The sequence below is a fragment of the Gossypium raimondii genome, chromosome 12 (genome assembly GCF_025698545.1).
Source record: "Gossypium raimondii isolate GPD5lz chromosome 12, ASM2569854v1, whole genome shotgun sequence".
NCBI lineage: Eukaryota > Viridiplantae > Streptophyta > Magnoliopsida > Malvales > Malvaceae > Gossypium > Gossypium raimondii.
This window is the reverse complement of record NC_068576.1, coordinates 45,671,301-45,693,715: the sequence shown is the minus strand read 5'-3', so window position 1 is coordinate 45,693,715 and position 22,415 is coordinate 45,671,301. Positions and strand designations below refer to the sequence as shown.

Sequence of the window (22,415 nt, the reverse complement as noted above, 5' to 3'; positions counted from 1 at the left end):
GTGTGTTTGCTATTAATAAGTATTTGAGGAAATTATTATGTATATGGGAAAATTGAGATTTTCAGGGCTTAGCGCTTAGCAGTGCTTATTGCCTAGGTGAAACACTTGAGACTAAATGTCTAGCGTGCTTAATGCCTGGTGAAATATTTCAGACTATATGTCTAGCAGCTAAGTGTCGATTATCTTGAATCGGGCTTTAAGCCTAGCAGCTAAATGCCGTGAATTTGTTTTAAGCATGTGATTAAGTGTACAATTATATGATTTTGGATATATTTAATTGATAAGTATATTTATATATACATTCGCTAAGTGCGTTTGATGATTATATATATATTCGGTTTATGCAATTGTAAAATATATATATGCTCGGGATTTTGTATTTGATAAATATATACTTATAAATATTTGGTACGCATACTTGATTTGTAACTACATATGCATTCGAGATATATATATATATATCTTTGTTTATAAGTATTTGATGAAAATGAATGCATTCGTTCATATGTATTAGATTTGTATTGGTTTAAAGTTTATCATGAGTATACATACACATTCGGTTATGATATGTGTATGATATATATATATATGATCGGTTGTGTACATTCGGTTGTAATGTTGTTTGGTATAAATATATATTCAATTGATCGCATTCGACAGGCATACATATCTGAATATAAATAAAATGGTCTGAGTTCAATAATGTATAAAAAAATTAGTTATTCGTGTTAATTGAAATCTCAGTGAAATAGATTAACAGGTTATATTATATATATATAAATATATATATTTATATACATTTAGTTATGCTGTAAACTTACTAAGCTATAAAAGCTTACTTTGTTTGTTTTCGTCCAATTGATTTTATAGATTTTGGAGACGCGTTACGAGCTCGGGGATCATCAGCATAGTCCATCACACTATCGACTTCTTTTGGTATTTTGTTAAATATTTGAACTTAATATTATGACATGTATAGGTTTGAGTACGATGTTAATTACATTTTGATTGTAAATTATAATAGCTATGCGAAAGTAATTAAATTTTCATGTTGTGATCAGCTTGGTTTTAAAAATGGTTGTGTTTGTTCAGTAATGCCTCGTAACCCTAATTCGGCGACGGAGACGGGTTAGGGGTGTTACAGAAATGAACAAGAAACACAAAGGCAACCTAAGCATCATGAAGAAAATGAGTTGAGAAAGTGGAGGAGTACATCACAACATATTTTATCCAACAAGCTTTAAATTTCAACGTATTTCATCCTATTTGCATAGTCTGATAAAATCATAAACATATTCCTATTTGCATAAAAGGATCAAATCTTAAACATAGGAATGTAATATTAGTTACGTGTGCATGGATATGTTAAACTGACATAAAAAAAAATCTCATTATTCTCCCATTCTCTTAGACGCCACAAGCCCAAAATGAAGCCACTGCCATGAAGCAAGCCTGTAGCCACCATAGTCCACCATCCACTAACTCTCCTCTCTTTATTTTTCCACCAACTTTCTTTTTCTCTTCCTGGCAATTTCACCCATGTGGAGGAGTACATCACAACATATTTTATCCAACAAGCTTTAAATTTCAACGTATTTCATCCTATTTGCATAGTCTGATAAAATCATAAACATATTCCTATTTGCATAAAAGGATCAAATCTTAAACATAGGAATGTAATATTAGTTACGTGTGCATGGATATGTTAAACTGACATAAAAAAAAATCTCATTATTCTCCCATTCTCTTAGACGCCACAAGCCCAAAATGAAGCCACTGCCATGAAGCAAGCCTGTAGCCACCATAGTCCACCATCCACTAACTCTCCTCTCTTTATTTTTCCACCAACTTTCTTTTTCTCTTCCTGGCAATTTCACCCATGTCCTTGGCCTAGTTTATACGGTGGTTGTGCAATTTTCATTATATAAAAGATAAAAACAAACCAAAATTTTGAGCTCACTTAAATAGGTTTGGTTTATTCAATTTTTAGTATATAAAAAGCACACCATTATTTGCAACCACCAAAAGGTATTTTTATTCCAATATTCTTAAGTTTGTTGAAGAAGGAAACGTGAAAGAGACAATTACAATATGCATCAAAGTTATTTTATTATTGAACACTGAATTTATTAAACAAAACATAAATGCCTATATTTATAGGCTTACAAAGAAAATACCTTAACACAAAAATAGCTAACAACTTATTCAATTAAACTGAAAATTTGGAACTAACATAGACTCTACCGAGATACTTGGTCAACTAAACAACCCACTACTTTGAATTAATCCTCAACACTCTCCCTTAATTCAAAGTTGCAGACACCAAGTAGACTTCTAAAATAGCTGAACTTCAAGTGATCACCCCTGAACCTAGAGTGAAAACATTTGTTGATACACTTCTTCTATCATTTAAAGAACTTGCCCATTCATTATCTGTGAACCCACACAATCTAAAATTTGAAGTTTTTGAGTACCAAATGTCATACTCCAAAGTTCCAGCAATGTACCGCAAGACCCGTTTTGCTGCTCCATAAATGCACCTCTTATATAAATCAAGAGAGCCAATTTTTGGTAGTCCAAGAACCATACATTTATCACTTAGCAATTTCAAGCCTTTAATATTGAGATGTCCATACCTCAAATGCCATAGCTTTTAGTCATCCTTTGCACTTGCAGCAAGAACAAAGCTCTCCATGTTTGAAACATCCAACGGAAACATCTTGTTTGGAGTCATGTGGACATGGACTTGTTTGCCTGACCTTTTGTTTTTGATGATACATGCATCATCATCAAATATGACAGAATATCCACCAGCCATTAGTTGTTCAACACTCAATAAATTGTATCCTAAATCAGGAACAAATTGAACGTTGCCCAAAATTTTTCCTTCTCCATGGCTAGTAAAAAATTTCACCGTGCATTTTCCTTCAACTTGCATCTCCCTTTTGTTCCCAAGCTGCACCATTATCTTTTGTGACACATCAAGCACCTTGAACAAGGATTTGGTGCCTGTCATATGATTCGAACAACCACTGTCCACAAATCACAAATCATTTGCCTTATGGTTAACATCAATACAAGCCATAAAAAGCTTGTTTTCCTCATCACTTTCTGCTACAAAGTTAATTTTTTGATCCTTATACCAGCAATCAACTTTTATATGCCCATATATGTTGCAATGATAACATTTTATGCCATATTTTATGTTACCTTGCTCATCGTATTGCCTCTGTCCATCATTCCTTCCTCTGCCTCTGCCATAACCATGGCCACGACCACAATGAAATCCTCCTCTTCCTTGATCATTGTTTGTTGAACGGTCATTATTGCCTTGATTTATGAATGTTTCCTATACTTGAAATACCTGCTCTTCACTCTTTTCTGCTGATCTGTTGATTCTCGCCTCATAAGATTGAAGAGCCCTCATCAGTTCATCAACAGAGAGAACTGACAGATCTTTGGATTCTTCTATAACAACCACAACATGATCAAATTTTGTCGTCAAGCTTCACAAAACTTTCACTGCAATTATCTCGTTTGAAATTTGTTCACCGTAAGAGCACAATTGGTCGACTATTGTCCTTGTTCGTGACAAAAAATCAACAATTGATTCACCATTTTTCATCATCAAGGTTTCAAAATCACGTCGTAGTGATTGCAAATTCACCACTATAACCTTTGAATCACCTTGATACTCTTTTTGCAAAATTGACAATGCTTCATTCGATGTGGTTGCTGTAGCAATTCGTGAGAAAATAGAGTCATGAAACGCTTGCTAGATAATGAACAATGCCTTAGCATCGTTTTTCTTGGTTTCTTTCAATCTTTTTTCTTCTTCTTCATCAGGTTCAAGTATATCAGCAAACCCGTACTCGACCAAGTCCCATAGCTCTTGTGATCTGAGCAATGTCTTCACCTTGATGCTCCACCACTCATATTTCTCACCATTGAAAATGGGTATGAGTGGTTGAGAGGAAGAAAAACCAGTAGATGCCATTCCAAGAACACACACTCTCTTCTCTCGTGTTTCCCAAAGACCCAAAAAGGTATTTCTCTCAAATACCCAGTGGACCCAAATCTTTCAGTCAATTGCCTAAAAGATCGAACCTTGCTCTGATACCAAATTTGTTGAAGAAAGAAACATGAAAGAGATAATTACAATATGCATCAAAGTTATTTTATTATTAATGAACACTGAATTTATTAAACAAAACATAAATGCGTATATTTATAAGCTTACAAAGAAACTACCTTAACACAAAAATAGCTAACAACTTATTCAATTAAACTGAAAATCTGAAACTAACAAAAATTCTACCGAAATACTTAGTCAACTAAACAACCCACTACTTTGAATTAATCCTCAACAAAGTTGAAGTTATTTTGAAATTATTTCTCTTCGGGATTTGGGAGGTGATCAAGGGATGAAATTTTTAGATAATTAAAGTCAGTTCATTTTGATAAAAATATACAAATCTTATTAAACTAGTTACTTAATTCCATCTAATTTAAAATTAATTAAAATGTTAAAAATAATAGAAGAAAAAGAAAATTAGTTGCAACTTACTAAAATTATAAAAAAATGATAAATTTGTCAAAATATCAACATTATCATAAGAATTTTACACTCCCTAAAAATAATTGGTAAAATTGTAAGAAAAATCAACATTATTGTGAGAATTTATACTCTATAAAGAAGAGACATAATTAAAATTATTTTATATTACTTAATCTTATCAGAATATAAAATTATGTATTCAAAGTAATCTTTAAAATCCGAAATATAATTTCAAAATCTCACCCTAACATAGAAAATATAAGATTTAACTTGAAAATAAATATATCAATACCTTGACAATTAAATCAAGTCACAGTTCAATTATTTTTCTTAAAAAACCAAAAGAAGTAGGTATGACTTTTATAGTATTTTTGCTTTTGTAATTTAAAGGTTAAAATATGTTATAAGTCCCTACACTTTTGTTAATTTAGAATTTAGTTTTATACTTTTAATTTTAGGAATTTAGTCTCTTTTTTCAGATTTTAAAATTCATGTCCAACTATTAACACTTTTAAATTTAGGTTCATTATAATATCATTTTTCAGTTACATTGCTATCAAATAAGTATTTTTTAAATCTTAAATCGCCACACTAACAAATTTAACAAAAATTAATAGTGTTAACAATGAGTAAATTCTAAAATTATGAAGAGTACAAAGGCTTAGAACATATTTTAACTTAAGTTAAATAATTTACATAGTGTTCAAAGTTGTTAGAATCGAATTAGATTAGTTGATTGAGACTGATAGTTTATCAATACACTAGCTCCGACAAAGAGGTTGAACTAATTCATTTACGAACCAATACAAATTAATTGAATCGAAAATTCAATCGATTTTCTTTCTATATTTGTAATAATTTATTTAATGAAATTAGATAAACTATTAAAATTGAATCATTCGATAACATGATGGGATCAACTACCGGTCTGATTGACAAAAACATCGGTAACAATGGGGGACATGTTTTAAAAAATCATGACCAGTAAATCTAATCCAACTGGCGAGCCCTTGGTTCTATAATGAAAACGGTTGTGGAGGATCATTTTGGGGGGGGGGGAGGAGACAATAGAGGGTTTGACCTGGGGAAAAATGGAGAGGATTAAACTAGACAAGAAGGGGACCGACGCCAAAACAGACAGCTCAACATATCCAATTAAAAACCAACACGTTTAAACTTGAATCATCGTCACCGTCATCACCTTCAGTGGACTCGCACTTGCAGTTTATACTTTATATATAAACAAAGCTCCTTTGACTTCAAAGAAGAGAGCTGATGAGGTTCTTCTATATCTTTGTGTCAGCATCCAAGAAAACAAAAGTCAAAAGGAAAGAGTAAAACATTTTTATTTCTCATGCATTTTGTTGAGGCAGCTGTTTGGTAGGAAGGAAAATTTGGTTTTTCTTTTTTCCTGAGAAAGTGAACAGGTAGGGTGGCGTTGTCAGTGTGGTTATTATAGTTCTAAAAATGGGGTGGTATAGTTAATGCTAAAACTGAACCTAATAAATAAAGGGTTGTTGTGGCAGTTGGAATCTCTCAAAAACTCTAAACCCAAGAGAGAAAAAATGGTTTTTTTTTGGGTTCATGATATAAGTGTGATGTTTTGATTTTGACACTTTTTATTACGTTTATGTTTCGATAGTTGCATGTCATTTAATTTCTGTATTAATTTAGATTTTCTACTCTTTTGCCTCGCTTTTGCACTTTACTTTGTTGTTGTTAAAAAGGCCTCTTGGAAGCACCCAAAGCTTCTTCTTTTAGAAACCCCTAACCTCCAAAGGCTCTTCTTTTCCCCAAGGATCCCCCTTTGTTTCATTTATAACGTGTTTTCTCTTGGCCCTTTTGCAGTGAAGATTGGTGAAAGTTCATGCTCCAAATCACAGAGAAGAAAAGGTACAAACAAACAAACTGTAACTTAATTTAATGTTTTGTTTTGTATGATTGTTTCTTTTTGTATTTGTTGGGATCTGCTTTAGATCTTTGACATTCTCTCCTTTTGTTTTTTACTGCAGCTTTTTCATGTATTTGAAGTTAAATAAATCTGGGGTTTTCTTATAACCAATTATAATGGACTAGATCTGGTTAAAGCTAGAAAATACAACAGATGGAAAGGGTTTATGTGGGGGGTTTTAAAATCAGCTTTTTAACTTTTGAGTCATAATTTAGTGGTTGAATGTTTATGTAAGCTTTTTTCCCCTAATAAACTTTTTTGAGTCTTGTCTTTTTGTATTTTGAGTACTGACTAAAGGAAGATTCCCCTGGAGCTGAAATGTTTTTGGTGATGGAGCAATTTATTTGTGAATATTACTTTTTGCACTTTATTGCTGTATTTAATTGGATACTATTTGCACTTTTAGGTAGTGCATAGAATTGGATAGTTGTTGGTTTCTAAGCTAGTGAATGAGCTTGAATTACATGGTTGTTGTAATTTGGTTTTATCATTCTCTCAGCACTGCTATAATTTAGCTTTTCTTTTGAAGTCTATCCTTTTTCTTTTGCCTTCTGTCTTAATCTCTGGATATTGATTAGTTTCCGGGTTAAGGCTGCTCGGTTAATATGAGCCCTTTACTCCTTGTTTGGTTTCATGTATTTCTGTGCTTCCATGGAGGTGGATGGTTGTTTTCCTTTTCGACTAATTTAGTTAAACAAAAATCATGACATGGTGGTTTCCAACTTTCAATTGATCATATGATCTGCTTTGCCTTGGTGAAATGTTCTTATTCCATCCTCTTCGAGCAACTTTATGTTTAATATGTCTGCTTGTTGCTGTTTCTGTTTTCTGCGAACTTGAATAATTTGAGTTTGTTGCTGATCAAACTTGTCCTAGATTTCATGTACAGAGTAGCTTTCTAGTGCAAGACATAAATCTTGGTTACCACAAAGCTGGTAGAACTTAGTAATAACACCATCGTTAATTTTCCTTCTTGTCGATTTGGTCTCTATAGCCTATCTCTTCCACATGAATCGCTATTTAAGATATTTGGTTGATATCTCATCCTGTAAGTAGCGGGCACTTTTGGTAACTTCGCTTTACAATGACTTCTATACTAAAGTCGGTCTTTGCTTTAGTGCGTTACTACTATGTTTTAGTTTTATGTTTAATTTACGTGCGGACAGTGTTCAATAGAAATTTCACATGATGAAGGTGTTTAACATGGCTACTAGATGGTTTTGAATGGCTTGATCTATGTTTTTTCGTCTTTCAGATGTTGCTGTCCTTTATTCTGCTGGACATATTTGATCGTTTACATACGAAGGTCACAGGTTTTATTGAATATTTTATTGTACTTGCAGATAATGAGCAAGTGCCCTTCTATTCAACAATAGGCTACAAGAGTGACTTAGAGACTTATTCATACTCGGTTGACATAGAACCTTTTGAGAACAAAGCGAACCTTTTGAGAACAAAGAAAAGCCTCTGGATTTGGTTGGACTAAAAGCCGAAGGAAAATCAGAACGGAGTCTTGCTTGAGTGTAAATGACTTTTCCTTTGGTAACGAAATGGAGGTCACAGATTTCGTGAGATCAAACTCTCATTTCTCAAAGAATATGGATTCAATTCAGGACTCGGTTTTTTATTTGGATAGAAGTGTGATGGAGTGTAATTTGCCTGAATTGGTAGTTTGTTATAAAGAGAGTACATATCATGTTGTCAAGGATATCTGTATTGATGATGGAGTCTTGACAAAGGACAAGTTTTTGTTCGACAGTGGTGCGAATGAGAAGTTTTTGCCTTCCAAAACGGATCTAGAAGCTCAACTAGTGAAAGAAAACTTGAAAGCCCATCCTGAAGGAAATCAATCTGGCAAGGATATTGACGATGAATGCGGCATGAAGAAAAAACTTGATGCTGATACATGTATACAAGATGTTTCCTTACTAGAAGAAAGTGAGTCTAACAAGGGAATTCCATGTCAGTGTGATTCTAAGGATTTGATTTTATCAAGGGAAATGAAGGAAGATGCAGTGAAAATGATTACAGAAGACGTCTCCAAAGAGTTGTATACCCTTGGACTTGGCGAGTTACTTTTGATGTCAGAAATGAGCACAGTGAAAGCTGAAATTGTGTGTTCCGATTGCAGAAGTGATGGAACCCAACAACAGAATTTTCAGGTAAATTTTAATTAATCAAAGTTACTAAAATGTTGATGTATTATACTGAAATTCCAATGAAAATGGACCTCTATGCTTAAAGTAAACAAGTATGACAGTATTTATATTAGAAATCTATGAATATCCATTATTATACAGATTGTTCAGGAGGAGAGGGTTCACATTTTAGGAAGTAACATGATATGTTTCTATTTGCATGTAGAACTCGAGCGAAAAGGAAGTGACGGTGATGCCTGCTTTGGTTTCTCCAGTTGAGGAATCAAACAATGGGAATGAGGAGGCAATTCTCTCAGCTCCTGCTTTGGTTTCTGCAGCTGAAGGATCCGAGCATGGGAAATGGGAAGCTACCTTGATCAGTCCTGTTCTGGCCTCCGCTTCTGAGGAATCAACCGGCAGCAGAATTGTCGATGAGGTATCTGATTCCTCTGCACGAACAAGCAGCAAAGATCGTTGTTGCCACAATCTTGATCTTGAACCTCTTGCAAGTGGAAGTACGCCCAAGCTGGAAGATCCAGCTGATCAGCTTTTGTCGAGCAATCTTCAGCGCGGCTATGGAGAGTGTAGTTTCTCTGCTGCAGGTCTAATAACTTACTCTGGGCCAATAGCATATTCAGGCAGTCTCTCTCATAGATCAGATAGCAGCACAACAAGCACTCGTTCTTTTGCCTTCCCTATGTAAGTACCATTCGTTTCTTGCACGTAACTTGTCCTCCATATCCAACCCAAAACTAATCATAGGCAGCTTGGACATTGTTCATTCCTACAGATTGCAATCTGAATGGAATAGCAGCCCGGTAAGAATGGCAAAAGCTGAGGGGAGACATTACAGGAAGCACCGAGGTTGGAGACAGGGCCTCCTTTGCTGTAGATTCTGAATACTTCTCTATTCAATCCATAGGTTATATAAATATATTATTTTGTGCTTATCAAAATTATATTTTGGGGGGGGGGGGGTTGATCTCATGCATGTAAATTGAGCTGTAAGCAATGTCTTATCATTTTCATATACCATTGGAGCATTTGGTTTTGGTTTTTTCAATTTGTTCATAGTATCATCTTATATCATCAGATAAAGAGTGTTGATTGTTCGTATTATTTTTCCTACTATTTACCCAGAATATTTTTTGTCCATAATCTCAGCCCATACGCTACTTTCATTCAGTTCCAAGAACATATTGCATCGTTCATAATATTGAACTGAATGTCAAAGTGATAACATTTGCAGTGTCATATTGTTTTACTTGATGATACTTTGAGTCTGCGTTTGCCAAGATTTAAGGGCTGGAATTGTTGTTAAATGTCAAGCTGGATATGCTTGAAATTATGTCGCCACAGTTCTTTATTTTTCTCATTTATTTATCCGACGTAATTCCAACATAACTATTTTTTATTTTACTATTCTTCAATTACTAAGGTTTTTCCTTTTTAAAATATATATACATGAATCGGACTTTTCGGCCGAGTTTAAAGCATGGTGGCCTCAGAGAGCTAGGCCTACTTTTTGGTTTACTGAAATTCAGAATAGTGGATTGGGCGGATGGATGATAAGACTGAAATCAACTGGCATCGATAGATTACGGTTGGGTTCATCAGTACAATTGATTTAATTAAAAAATTATTAAAAATTTAAAAAAATTGGATTTAACTACCCATTCAATTAGTTTTATTAGTTTGTATTAGTTACTAACTTAATCAGTTCAAAACTACTTTTTGAATCAATCATCGTTAATTTTCGCTTCAACCAATCTGATAACAAATTCAATCATGTTTAAACAATATGAGTATAATATATTTTTGGTAGAACAGGAGGCTTTAATTGAGGATTTAAAGAAAGGATAATTATGGATTAAGTTATTTTTAATAATTGAATAATGACTGTAATTTTGTAAAAAGAAAAGATAAATAAAAAAGTTAACCTGAAATAGGAACTGCGACTTTGTCATCCGTACAACCGTTAGATCCAGCCCACCCAAGCTAGGCCGGGACCCACTTCAAATAATTATCTCATAATTAAAAAGTTTTTATTTGAATTTTAATTAATTATAAAAAAAACTTTTTAAATAAGAATAGTAGCCGGGATCTAGAGATCTATTGACTCTGGAAACGGCGCCGTTTCGTGAGAGTCCTCCAAGAAGTAAATGCGAAGTTCTTAAGACGGCAAACAGAGAAACAGAGAAAGCGAAGAATCAAATCTATCAGATCCCCAAGATGGAAGATTTTTGGAAGCGAGCGAAATCATTCGCTGAAGAAGCAGCTAAGAAATCGCAAACCCTAACTTCGCCCAACAAATTGGCCGATCTTGTCGCTGAAACCGCCAAGAAGTCCAAGGAACTTGCTGTCGAAGCCACCAAGAAAGCCGATGAGCTCAAAACTGCCGCTCTCAAACAAGCCGACCAAATCCAAATCCAATCCATCTCTAAGTCCATTTCCGATTTTATCCCTCCTCAACTCTCCTCCCTCTCCATTTCCTCTCCCGCCTCCACTTCTTCCGATCCTCCTCCTATCCCCGACTCGGAGCTCCACAAGTTCGGACTCACCGATGATTTGAGAGATTTTGTCAAAGGCTTTACTTCAACTACTTTCCAGAACTTCCCTTCCCCTGTCCAAGGTAAACTTTTCGTTTAATTGCATTTCTTTTGTGTGTTTTCTTTCTTCTGAAAGATAAAATTGTCTGACAGTTTTAAATTTCATTGTAGACGAACCAGAGCCGTCCGATTCGACTACTGTGGGGTCCAATGTACGGAAGGATCTGAGTGAATGGCAAGAGAGGCATGCCACTCTTGTTCTTACTACTGTGAAGGTATATATGTGTGTGTGCGTGTGTTACATTTCACTATAGATTTTGTAGCTCTAAGGCTGCGTTTGGCTCTACTCTGTAGTTGTGTTTAATCCTAATTGCTGAACTTGGCATTGAGATGAACTTTCCCTGAAGTCAATTCTTTGTGTCATTATAATTTTGTATTCCAAAAGGAAATTTCAAGCTAGACTTAAGTTTAGTAAGAATTGCATGAAACATTTCAGATTTTGTACTTCCAATAATTAATTTATGCAAAACATATTATTCTTATGCAGGAAATCAAGAAATTGAGATATGAATTGTGTCCTCGTTTGATGAAAGAAAGGAATTTTTGGAGGATATATTTCACTCTTGTAAGCACTCATGTTGCACCGTAAGTGTTTAATTATGATGATGATATGATGATTATGATAATTTAGGGTTAGCAATCAAATTCTAATTATGATGTAAGGTGTGTATATTTATCAGTTATGAGAAGCAGTACATGGAGGAAGTTAAACAGAGAGGAGTGGAGGGGGTAAAGGAGGATAAACCACAGCAAAAACCTGTTGTGAAGGCAGAGTCAGAAAGTAGTTTGAAAACTAAAACATCAAGTGCATCTGCCGAGCAAGATTTGGATACATTTTTGTTGGGAGATTTTGATAGCGATGGTGGTGGAGGTATATTCTTTGATATTCTTTCATTATTTGCATTAGTGATTTTTTACTATAAGTAAGCTAATTATTTGCATGCTTTTCAGATGATGCTGATGCTGATGCTGATGCAGATGGGAGCTTGGATGATGATTTTGACAAGATTGAAAATTCTGTAAGATTGAATAACTTTATACATCCTGTTATTAAGGTGCCCTAACTCCTAATAGGTCTGTTGCATCCTTGGATCTACATCTCGTAGCATGTATAAGTTTTGGCTCAACAATGTTGGTCCTAAGGTGGTTCTGCCTTCTTTGAATTGGTCGTAACATTATATGATTCAAATTTGTTGGCTAATTGCAGGATGTTGAAGATGAGAAGAAGAATGCAGCAGGAACTAAAGCTTAGAATGGGAGTAAGTCTGATGGCGAGGAGAAGGGATGGCAGAAGCTGTTAAAGAAAGGGGGTAGTCTGAGAAAATGATTTCAGTGTGTTTGGTTTATGCAAAGAGATATTATGATATGGTATTTATTCATTTATTTAAACGCAAGAAACAATTAGAACATCATTACTTGCCTTGTACAGAGAAACTCATTCTTATTAATCAGATTGTTCTTGTTAATGCTTTTCCTATGTATTTGTATTCGTAATTCAGTCTCGTCCAGTGGGTTCAAAAAATTTATACTTATACTGAATCCAACTTCAAGCTCAATTCCAAGATGAGTTTAAGCTCCATTTGATTTGCTAGTTGATTTTCTTCTTTATTCTTTTTAACAACCGGTAAATTATATTATTTTCTCATATAATATTTACATTATAATATGTTTAAATTTTCATATAATATAAATTATATTATTTATATACCTTCAAAAAATTTACATAATCTATATAATATATAATATATCATAAACTTGAAAAATAGGTTAAGCTCGGAATTATATTGGAACTTGAGCGTTGCTTTTATTTTAAATAAGCTTATTTTTGGATTAATTTTTTGTTCAAATCCTTTCGAGTTTAACTAAGTAATTAAACCCATAATTTAAGATAAAAATTATTTTAAAGATGTTTTATATTTTTTATATTTTATATAAAAAATTTTAAGATAAATATAAATCGAATTTAAGATTTGAAACAAAGTTTGATTTGATTTTTAAATAAACTTATATATCTTTTTCCATAAACCCTTCTTTAGCTAGATTGTGGGTTTCTCATACTGTAGTATATAGAAATAGGGAGTGAAGGCAAATGGTTTTGGGTCTTAGAAACTACATCGATATGCACCTTCTCTCCCGCTCAGTCTCCAACACTTCACTCAGAGCCCACTCTTTCTGGCTGTCTTTCGCCTTAATCCCCTCCATATCTGCGTCTTCTTCTTCATCTTTCTCTTCCAAATGCAGAGCAGAGCCCATCTCAGTCCCTTCTCAACCCCCTCCAGTTCCCAAAAGGGTTCCTTTCACACTCTCCCTTCACGGCCATTCCTGGCAAGATCCTTACCATTGGATGCGCAACACCAACGACCCTGATTTCTTAAACTACCTCAACCAAGAAAACTCTTATGCTCAAGCTTTCATGGCTGACACTGGATCCCTGCAACGAACTCTTGTTGCTGAGATGAAAAACCGGATGCCCTCTAAGGTCTCCACCCCTGTTGAATGTTTTGGACCCTGGTTTGTGTTTTCTGATATGCCCCATTTCATAGTTTTGGCTAAGTTTTTAATTTTTTTTTAATATGGAATTTCTATCTTTCTTTGACATTAGTGGTTGTGTTGTTATTTGGGGTTTATGCTAGTATTTAGATTTGGGTTTTTATTAAGTGGTGCCTTCTTAGAGCTATTTTGTTTACATCGTGTCTGTTTTAGAAAATTTACGGATGTCTGCTTGTTTTTGGTGTAGAACATGGTATCACCTAATCTTTAAAATTTATTAGAATCTTAGCCAACGCTTGCAGCTTAATAAAATTTGAGTTTACATACGTTTTACGCAGGCTGTATTACGAGTACATACCAGAAGGGAAGGAATACCCAGTTCTCTGCAGGAGGTTACAAACTAACAAAACTGGTTGGGCGGAAAAGATTCTCAGTTATGTGAAAGCTGAGTTTAGAAGGGAGGAAATTTTGCTTGACTGGAATGAAGTTGCTGAAAAACATGGTAAATTTTCTTTGAACTTTTATTATATCTGTATTGGATGGAGGCACATCATATGTTATGCCATCACTATCTGTCTATTACTGTTAAAAACTTCAAAACTTGAATGAATAGAATAGAATAGCAAAAAGTGAGTCCTTTTAAACAGAAAATGAAAGTTTATGGTTCTGATTATTTGGCCATGGTATTGTTCTTTATCACATATGTATGACTAAAACTGAGATAATTTTCTTTGCTTAAGGTTTTGATTGGTGTTATTATGTCATATGTGCAGGTTATGTTCATGTGGGTCAGTGTCGAATTTCACCAGATCACAATTTTCTAGCATACACGCTTGATGCTACTGGCAGTGAACAGTTCATGCTTCAAATTAAGGACCTCAGAAATGGATGTATTATTCCAATGGAACCAGTAAATGGAGTTGTTAGCTTGGCATGGGCTCAAGATTGCAAGACTCTGCTCTATACAATTGCTGATGAGAATCAAAGACCTTACAGGCATATTTCTTCACTGTGTTGCCTTATTTTTCTTAGAACTTGATATGTTGCCCAACATATCTCTAAATTTTTTGCAGGGTTCTTTGCACAAAATTAGAACCGGGTAATACAGATGATACCTTAGTATTTATGGAAAATGATCCTAGCTATTGTGTGGACCTAACAAGTACAAAAGATGGCAAGTTCATAACTGTGAATTCAAATTCAAGGAGCTCATCTGAGGAAGGCATTTACCTTTTCATTACCTTTTCCTTTTACCCTTTTTAGATTATAATTATCCCTTATGCCAATCTTATATCCATTGCATTATTACAGGTTTATGTTGTAGATGCAACTGAACCTTTGAATGGCTTGCAAAGAGTACATGAGCGTGTTTCTGGCGTACAATATTTTTTGGAACATCATTTTGGTTTCTTTTATATTCTTACAAATGCTCCTATGAAAGAAAATATAAAGTGTTCCCATGAAGGTTTATATTTAGCTAGATGTCGAGTTGGAGACATCCAGTCAACCACCTGGCAGGTTTGTTCTATTCGTATCTGGAGAAGTGGATACCCGATTCCTTTTTGTATTTATCTTTTCTCAACTGAAAATTTCTATTCAAACTATCCTTTATGCACATCATGATACATTTCTGTATGTATATTTTCCCAGAATATTTTCTACCCAGGTGAAGATACCTGTATACAGGATATGGATATTTTCAATGGACATTTGGTGCTTTTTCTCAATAAGGATGGCTTTCCTATGATATGTTCTATTGATTTGCCTATTAATGTTGATTGCAAGGTATTGCAATTTCTGCTTTTGTCTCTCTTTTATTAAATAAATGTGCAATATGAATTATTGTTTGTTGTTTCCAAGCTTTTCGTTCTATGCTTCATGAACTCTTAAGTCACTTGTAACATATTATTCATTTTTTAGCACAGAAACTTAGTTTTCCTTGCCTTTCGATGCAATATTGAGTTTCACCATGGAAATGCTTTTAATTTTGGGTTTTTTAACTCCTAATTGCAACCTTTCAATTTTATATGGTTTGATGATTTCTTTTCACCCTTGCAAGTTATGAAAATAGAAATAAGTATTATTCAGAGTACATAAGAGGATACTGATGAAGTAATGCCTAAAAAATTTCTAGATAATAAAATTTATCATTTTGTTGATTTTGGCATTGTTACTACATGCACTGATTTTCAATGTGGTGAGTTATTTTGTAGCATCAAATGCTGATCGAGGATCTTAATCCATGGTTTTTCCCTATACCCTCAAATTCATGTAGTATTGAACCAGGTTCAAACCTTGACTTCATGAGCTCAGTATACAGAGTTGTGCTGTCATCTCCAGTGGTAAATTTCTTATGAGCTTGATTATGATACAGTTACTTTTAATATCTTGATGCTTTGGACTCTTTATGGCTTTCTCTCTCTTACATTTGATGTCAATATGCTTAATGTGCATCTCTGTTACTGAAATTATTTTTTCAGTTCATTTCTTGGTTTACAAACATGACAAAGCTCTTGCAATGCTGATGAGTATGAATGATCTGCCTTTCTCCAATTGAGAAAAGTAGCTCTAAAGGCTGATAGCAATAGATTCAAGACTCTAGGGAAACCTTACATTTTCTTAAGTCACTAAAATGAACTGTTTATTGATCTTCTCTATTTTCATAGTTATTTCATTTGCTAATGATAGTAACAAGTCTCTCTGCTTAGTAAAAAGTAAGACTGGTGAGTCAGATTTGTTTTTTATGTGCTGTGCTTATTTTAGTTACTTGAGCTTGGATGTTTATCTTGTTTGATTGACTCTAAATTTGTTTAGCCTGTCTTTTTGCTTCTCTAGATACCTGATGTGATTGTTGATTATGACATGGCAAGACGAACTTTCTCAATTGTCCAACAAGAGGAAGTGCTTGGTGCTCCTAGTAATGCTCGATCATGCTCTTCAGGATATGAACTAGATACCCTGCAACAACATGGCATTGAAAAGGATGCAAAGGACAAAAATGTTGAATTAGAAAGATGGAAAGACTTTTCCAGTACTTATTGTTGCGAAAGAAAGGAAGTTATTTCGCATGATGGCATCCGGGTTCCTCTGACCATTTTGTACTCTCCAAAAGCATGGAAGAGCAGTCAGTCTCCTGGAATTTTACATGGTTATGGAGCGTACGGTGAAGTCCTTGATAAAAGTTGGCGTGTGGACCGCCTCAGTTTACTTGATCGTGGATGGGTGATTGCATTTGCTGATGTAAGGTTGGTTCATGTTTTTTTCCTTCTATCAAATTTGTTTGGCTTCCCTTTTTTCAAACTAAACCACATCATTTTCAACTAATTTGTGAATATAGTTGTCTATTTCTGTCTTCAATATTGTTGATTTTTGTACACAAGCATATGGATCTTAAGAAGGGTGACAAAATGCAACTAGAAGTCATTATTCTCTTTCTTGTCTGATCAGTTGTTTCCCCCATTTGTTTGAATCATTTTCTCCTCAAGTACTTGTTCACATTCTTGATTTTACATTCCTGGCTTTGTGTTTGCATCAATGTTTTTTTTCATGCTTTGTACTTCATGTTCAGTTAAAAAATGGAAAGAATTCAATAAACATTTGTCGGTATATGATGGTCTTAGATATTGTTATTTGTTATCTCAAATGCTCAATATGTTTCTCGACAGGGGTGGTGGCGGTGATGATCCTTCATGGCATAAAACCGGCAATGGACTGTTGAAACAAAATTCTATACATGATTTCGTGTCGTGTGGCAAGTACCTAATTGATGAGGGCTATGTTCAGAGAGATCAACTGAGTGCCATTGGAGTCAGTGCCGGGTGTCTTCTTATAGGGGCGGCTCTCAATATGTACCCAAACTTGTTTCATGCTGCAATCTTGAAGGTTAGCCATTTTAGCAAGATACCTGACATTTATTATAATATTACTCTTTCTTGCTCGAGTACTATATAGCTAATAAGCAGACTTTAAATAAACAGAAGTTCGATCTGAAGTACTGATAAGAAACCTTCCAGTGCTAAATCAAAGATTAAATTTTTTTTCCTGTACCTTTTTGCTAATAAAACTGGGAAGACCATGAGGAAGCTGTTGTTTTCCGGTTTTCTGTCATTAAAGTGTCATAACAGAGAGTTTGTTAATATTTGAAACAGGTACCTTTTCTTGATATATTGAACTCATTACTGGATCCTAGTTTGCCTCTCACAATGTTGGACTATGAAGAATTTGGGAATCCTGGGATAAAGTCTGAATTTGAGTGCATATCAAGTTATTGTCCATATAAAAACATTCGTCCCAGAGGTTGCCACCCTTCGGTTCTTGTTACAGCATCATTTAACGACTCGAGGTAAAAGCCTGCTTCATCCACTTCTATTTTTTAGTTTATATTTGCATGAATGTCTCCATACTTGTGCCAATCCATGGCTTTAAATTCTTTTTGTACAGTCGTTCCAGAAAAACTTGCATACACCCATTGACTAATGATTGTTGCATTTATATCATTCATTGATTCAAAGGGTTGGAGTTTGGGAAGCTGCCAAATGGGTGGCCAAAGTACGAGATTCTGCTTGCTCTTCATGTTCTCGTTCTGTCATTCTTACTACAAATATGAGCGGAGGACATTTCGGTGAAGGTGGCCGCTATATTCAGTGCGAGGAATTGGCTTACGACTACGCTTTTCTGGTTAAAGCAATGGGAGTTGACATGAATTAGCAATAAACTTGTCTCTCATAAAATGTAACTAATTAACAGGGAAATTAAAATAGTAAACAAAGGGATTTGTTTCATACAATCCTTTGTGTGAGTGATTGAAGCTTGTGTTTTTTTGAATAACCAATTGATTGGCAGTTGAGGCATCTTTATGATTTCAGATGGCTTAACCTTCGCCATCAAAGATGATTTGTCATATACATACATGATCCGTTGTAATACAGTTAAACATTGATATTCCACGGATGGAAATACCAGGAACCATCTCACAAAAACATATGCTACAACCAAAACCCAAGCATATACAATAACCCAACGAAACCAAAACAGATATATAACAGATGGAAGGATAAAACTTGAATGTTATTTCTTCAGCCGCTTTCGAACCGGATTTGAATCCTCTCCATTGGCAGACTCCTGTAAAAATATTATAGCAGAACATGCATGATGTAGTGTTATATTAACCCATCTCAGTAATAAACATGGGATAATAAACCCTATAACAGGTTCAACCAACACATGTTTTGCTTAATTTGAGTTAATACCTTAGCAAACGATGTTAGCCCTCTATTGGAACGCTTTCCCAGATCTACCTGCACCGAGATGTTGGCCTGTGACAGATCCAAACCCGTTCTCTGCAGTGCTTGTGTGAGTGTGTTCAATAACCTGCTTCACATTATCATCCATAAACAACATTCAGCAACATAAGTGCCTCATAATGTATGCAAAACAAGCAATGTTGCTGGGGGATATACCCACCCTTGAGAGTAGACGCTAGAGATGCTAATCGTTCCTCCTTCAATGGCCAGATCATCCTGTTGGTTCAGTGTATCATTGCTGGTAAGACACACCGTTGTTTGAGCCTCAGACACAGGTCTCTGAAGTGGATGCCCACCTTGAATGGGCACAGCCAACTCAGCTTGCTCATTATCTCTGATTGGATCAGCTTCTGATGGATCCAATGCACTTGCGATCATTGAGGGGGTGATATTGATGTTATTCTCATCTAACTTCCCAGAAAATGTTGACCCCAGCCCAGGATCATTTTTAATAGCTTGCGGTTGATCAACAAAACTCTGACCACGCCAATGACTGTTTCTCTATTCGAGGAAGGCAAGAGTAAGTAATTAATCAGAAGGTTAATACCACAAATAAGCAGGCACCATCTACAGCCACATTCTTCAACACCAAGTAAATTGTTAATGCAAGCAATCAACACCTTCAAAATAAAACAATACAAAGCACTTGAATATTGCAATTCTGAGAAGTGCCATGGCCTGAAATTCACATTCACAACAATCATATAAGGACTAATTGATAAGATACTCCACCACATCCAATTATTGCAACACTTAAAATTTAAAAAATCAATACCATACAAATAAATGAATCGAGTATATTCTCTTATCGCCACAAAGAAGAATTGCAACAATGACTTAAAGCAATTCGCATATTCAAAAATAAGACCAGTAAAATATCACACATACATCATTAACAAGCCTAATGAACTGAATTTCCAATAATAACAATGACAAGAAGAAAATAGACTATCTAGTAGCTTAATAAAGCATATACACACAAATCATCATAGCAAGGAAATTAACCACTTAAACCACATGAATGGAAAGCATTCCATATAAGAACGTACCCATGGCATTAATTTCGTGGGCTCTGAACTCCATCCCTGGTAAGAACCCTCATATTTTTTAACCTTCTCCTATAAAAATTGGACATACTCTATGACCTGCAAAAGAAGATTGATCCAACAACAATTATTCAAGCAGAGTTCTTCAGAAGGAAAACAGTTATACAAACACCATTCTGGATTCATAGCATACCTCTAGCAAGAATGAAGCCGTATCTCTCTTTTGATCCGTGTTTGGTATACGATCTCTCAATATTTGAAATCTAAAAGACGCCAAAGCTATTAGTATTACTACTATTCATAAAGTTAAGCAGGCTGCATCATCAATTTGTAACCCCTCAAGAATCCATGGTACATATACAGTAATACAGTAGCACTTAATTTTGGATCCAAGCTTCCATGTAGAACAAGCAGTTAACTCAGTGCTAGCAAGAGAAGAAGCAAACATTTTCAGTCACCATAACATGGCCAATAACGTCAACACTTCAGGTGCCAATTCAAGTTAGAATTTTATAAACTTAATCATTCTTTTAAACGCTCAGTAGAATCATCATCTACTCATAATACAGTGAATTAGCTACCAAATACAATTCCTTGTATCAATCATCAATATTTCCATAACAAAGTCAACCAAAGCTGATAAAGTTAAAAACTTTGTTAGAGTCAACGTATCCTGAACCATTACATTCAATGGTTTATGCAATTACTTGAACTTCAGCTCAGTTCCCTTCCCTCAATTTCCATAGTAATGATAAAAGATGGACATTGAAACTGGAAGAAAACAAAAGGAGATACCTTTCATTAATCTTAACAAAAGGAGATACCTTTCATTAATCTTACTCCTCCTCCTCTGCTCCGTGACAGAGTGTTTTGATCGTATAGCTTTAGCCTTATCACTGTCTTTCCCGTCTGCTTCTACAGCCCCAAACAAACAAAAAAAAAACGAAACAAACCCAGAATTCCAAATTCAACAAAAGAAAAGAAAAAAACACCCTTTAAGAAGCAACCATATAGAAATATAGTAATAAAGGAAAAGGGAGATCTGGGTTAAAGAGTGGGATCCAATCTAATGATATACCATTGTTGATATTGGTGTTGGTATTGGTATTAGCGTTGACAGAGAGAGTATGAAAGGAAGAAGGCCCTGTCTTTTTGGAACCAAACTCTTCTTCCTCTTGACTTGCCTTTCCCCTTCTCATTTCTTTTCTTCTCCAGATGTCACAAGCAAAATATACACAATATGTTATAAAAAAGAAACCGCCCAAAAGTATAAAAAGAATGAAAAAGCAAAAAGACAATTTGTAAGTTGAAGGAAAAGGGAAGAGAAAAAGAAAAAAAGTGGAAGGAAATGGAAAGGAAAATATGGAGGATTGTTGGTAGGTTGGTTCCCGGCGAAAACAACAGTACTGTGTGTGTGGGGGTTTTTTTTTACAAAATTATTACAAAAAAAAATAAAAAATAACCAAAATATTATAACTTTTTTTTATTTACCAAAATATTATAAAAATTTTTTATTTACTAAAATATATCAAAAAAACAGAAAAAAAACCTGACAACAGCCTGATCAGACCAATCAAATTGGCGGCACCAATGGTGCCAATGTAATTGGCGGCACCAATGGTGCCAAAGGACTAAAATGTTAGTTAAGGGTAGTTTCAAGGACCTTATATGCAAATTTATTATTTTAAATTTTGAAAGTGAATTGATGCTGCTGTGCGTGTGGGCGCATTAAAATTGAAACGTGGCTAATTGCCTTCTAAGCCCTCCTTATTTATTTATTTTTATTCCCCTTCAACTCATTTTTTTATTTAATAAACAAGCCCTCAACTTATTTTTGTAGTTAAATAAGCTCTTAATCTATGATTTTTACTCATAAAAGCCCTTTATTTTATTATTAAAGTAAATATATTTTACCTAAAATAAAGCTATTTAAAAAAGTATAAACTAATTCGCATTTTATGTATTATTTTGATAATTTGATGAGAATAGTTTATTTAAAAATTTACTAAATAGAGTTATTAAGGGTATATAATATAATTATAATTTATTTTTCTATTTGGATTATATTTATGGGTGATCGGTTTATTATTACTTCGGTTTTCAATAAGGCATGCCTAGTATTTCTATTAATTTTTTAATTAAATCTAATATTAGTTAAGTGATAATTAAGATACTTAGAATTCTAATTAAGTAATAACTCTATTTTAATTTAATAAACTATTCTCATTTAATAACTCTATTTTCATTTAAAATATAAAATTTACTGAAATATAAAATTTGTAGCTTCATAATATCTTAAGAGACTATTTTAATGAAAATA

The 22,415-nt window shown here is 34.3% G+C and overlaps 3 protein-coding genes and 1 pseudogene across 5 annotated transcripts; 3 read left to right on the top strand and 1 right to left on the bottom strand.

The window, feature by feature from the left end:
- Positions 1-5,825: 5,825 nt before the first annotated feature.
- On the top strand, positions 5,826-9,766 carry LOC105764449 (uncharacterized). Of its 3 annotated transcripts, XM_012583018.2 has the most exons (5): positions 5,826-5,985; positions 6,407-6,451; positions 7,853-8,671; positions 8,874-9,346; positions 9,438-9,766. In XM_012583018.2, exons 3-5 carry the CDS (start codon positions 8,060-8,062, stop codon positions 9,544-9,546), a joined length of 1,194 nt encoding a protein of 397 aa, XP_012438472.1. In that variant the 5' UTR covers positions 5,826-5,985; positions 6,407-6,451; positions 7,853-8,059; the 3' UTR covers positions 9,547-9,766. The 3 variants fall into 3 exon arrangements, with proteins under 3 accessions (XP_012438472.1, XP_012438471.1, XP_052480606.1); XM_012583017.2 differs by lacking the exon at positions 5,826-5,985 and having other exon boundaries at positions 6,079-6,451; XM_052624646.1 differs by lacking the exons at positions 5,826-5,985; positions 6,407-6,451 and adding an exon at positions 6,543-7,264.
- Positions 9,767-10,775: 1,009 nt separating this feature from the next.
- LOC105764448 (uncharacterized) lies at positions 10,776-12,733 on the top strand. The gene is made up of 6 exons (XM_012583015.2): positions 10,776-11,279; positions 11,368-11,471; positions 11,744-11,841; positions 11,937-12,127; positions 12,208-12,275; positions 12,464-12,733. The coding sequence occupies exons 1-6, from the start codon at positions 10,880-10,882 to the stop codon at positions 12,506-12,508; spliced, it is 906 nt and encodes a 301-aa protein (XP_012438469.1). The 5' UTR covers positions 10,776-10,879; the 3' UTR covers positions 12,509-12,733.
- A 552-nt stretch (positions 12,734-13,285) lies between these two features.
- Positions 13,286-18,596, top strand: LOC105764446 (uncharacterized). The gene is made up of 11 exons (XM_052625535.1): positions 13,286-13,767; positions 14,085-14,248; positions 14,520-14,742; positions 14,820-14,962; positions 15,056-15,264; positions 15,397-15,531; positions 15,960-16,088; positions 16,582-16,991; positions 17,412-17,628; positions 17,895-18,088; positions 18,258-18,596. The coding sequence occupies exons 1-11, from the start codon at positions 13,346-13,348 to the stop codon at positions 18,451-18,453; spliced, it is 2,442 nt and encodes an 813-aa protein (XP_052481495.1). The 5' UTR covers positions 13,286-13,345; the 3' UTR covers positions 18,454-18,596.
- LOC105764447 (transcription factor BIM2-like) lies at positions 18,582-21,523 on the bottom strand (annotated as a pseudogene).
- Between the last annotated feature and the right edge of the window lie 892 nt (positions 21,524-22,415).

Coding starts and splice junctions, on each gene's coding strand:
- LOC105764449 (XM_012583018.2), top strand. CDS start 8,060: ATGGAGGTCACAGATTTCGTGAGATCAAACTCTCATTTCTCAAAGAAT. Junction 8,672..8,873: donor CCCAACAACAGAATTTTCAG/GTAAATTTTAAT, acceptor ATTTGCATGTAG/AACTCGAGCGAAAAGGAAGT. Junction 9,347..9,437: donor CGTTCTTTTGCCTTCCCTAT/GTAAGTACCATT, acceptor TCATTCCTACAG/ATTGCAATCTGAATGGAATA.
- LOC105764448 (XM_012583015.2), top strand. CDS start 10,880: ATGGAAGATTTTTGGAAGCGAGCGAAATCATTCGCTGAAGAAGCAGCT. Junction 12,128..12,207: donor TGATAGCGATGGTGGTGGAG/GTATATTCTTTG, acceptor CATGCTTTTCAG/ATGATGCTGATGCTGATGCT. Junction 12,276..12,463: donor TTGACAAGATTGAAAATTCT/GTAAGATTGAAT, acceptor GGCTAATTGCAG/GATGTTGAAGATGAGAAGAA.
- LOC105764446 (XM_052625535.1), top strand. CDS start 13,346: ATGGTTTTGGGTCTTAGAAACTACATCGATATGCACCTTCTCTCCCGC. Junction 15,265..15,396: donor TCCAGTCAACCACCTGGCAG/GTTTGTTCTATT, acceptor ATATTTTCCCAG/AATATTTTCTACCCAGGTGA. Junction 16,992..17,411: donor ATTGCATTTGCTGATGTAAG/GTTGGTTCATGT, acceptor GTTTCTCGACAG/GGGTGGTGGCGGTGATGATC.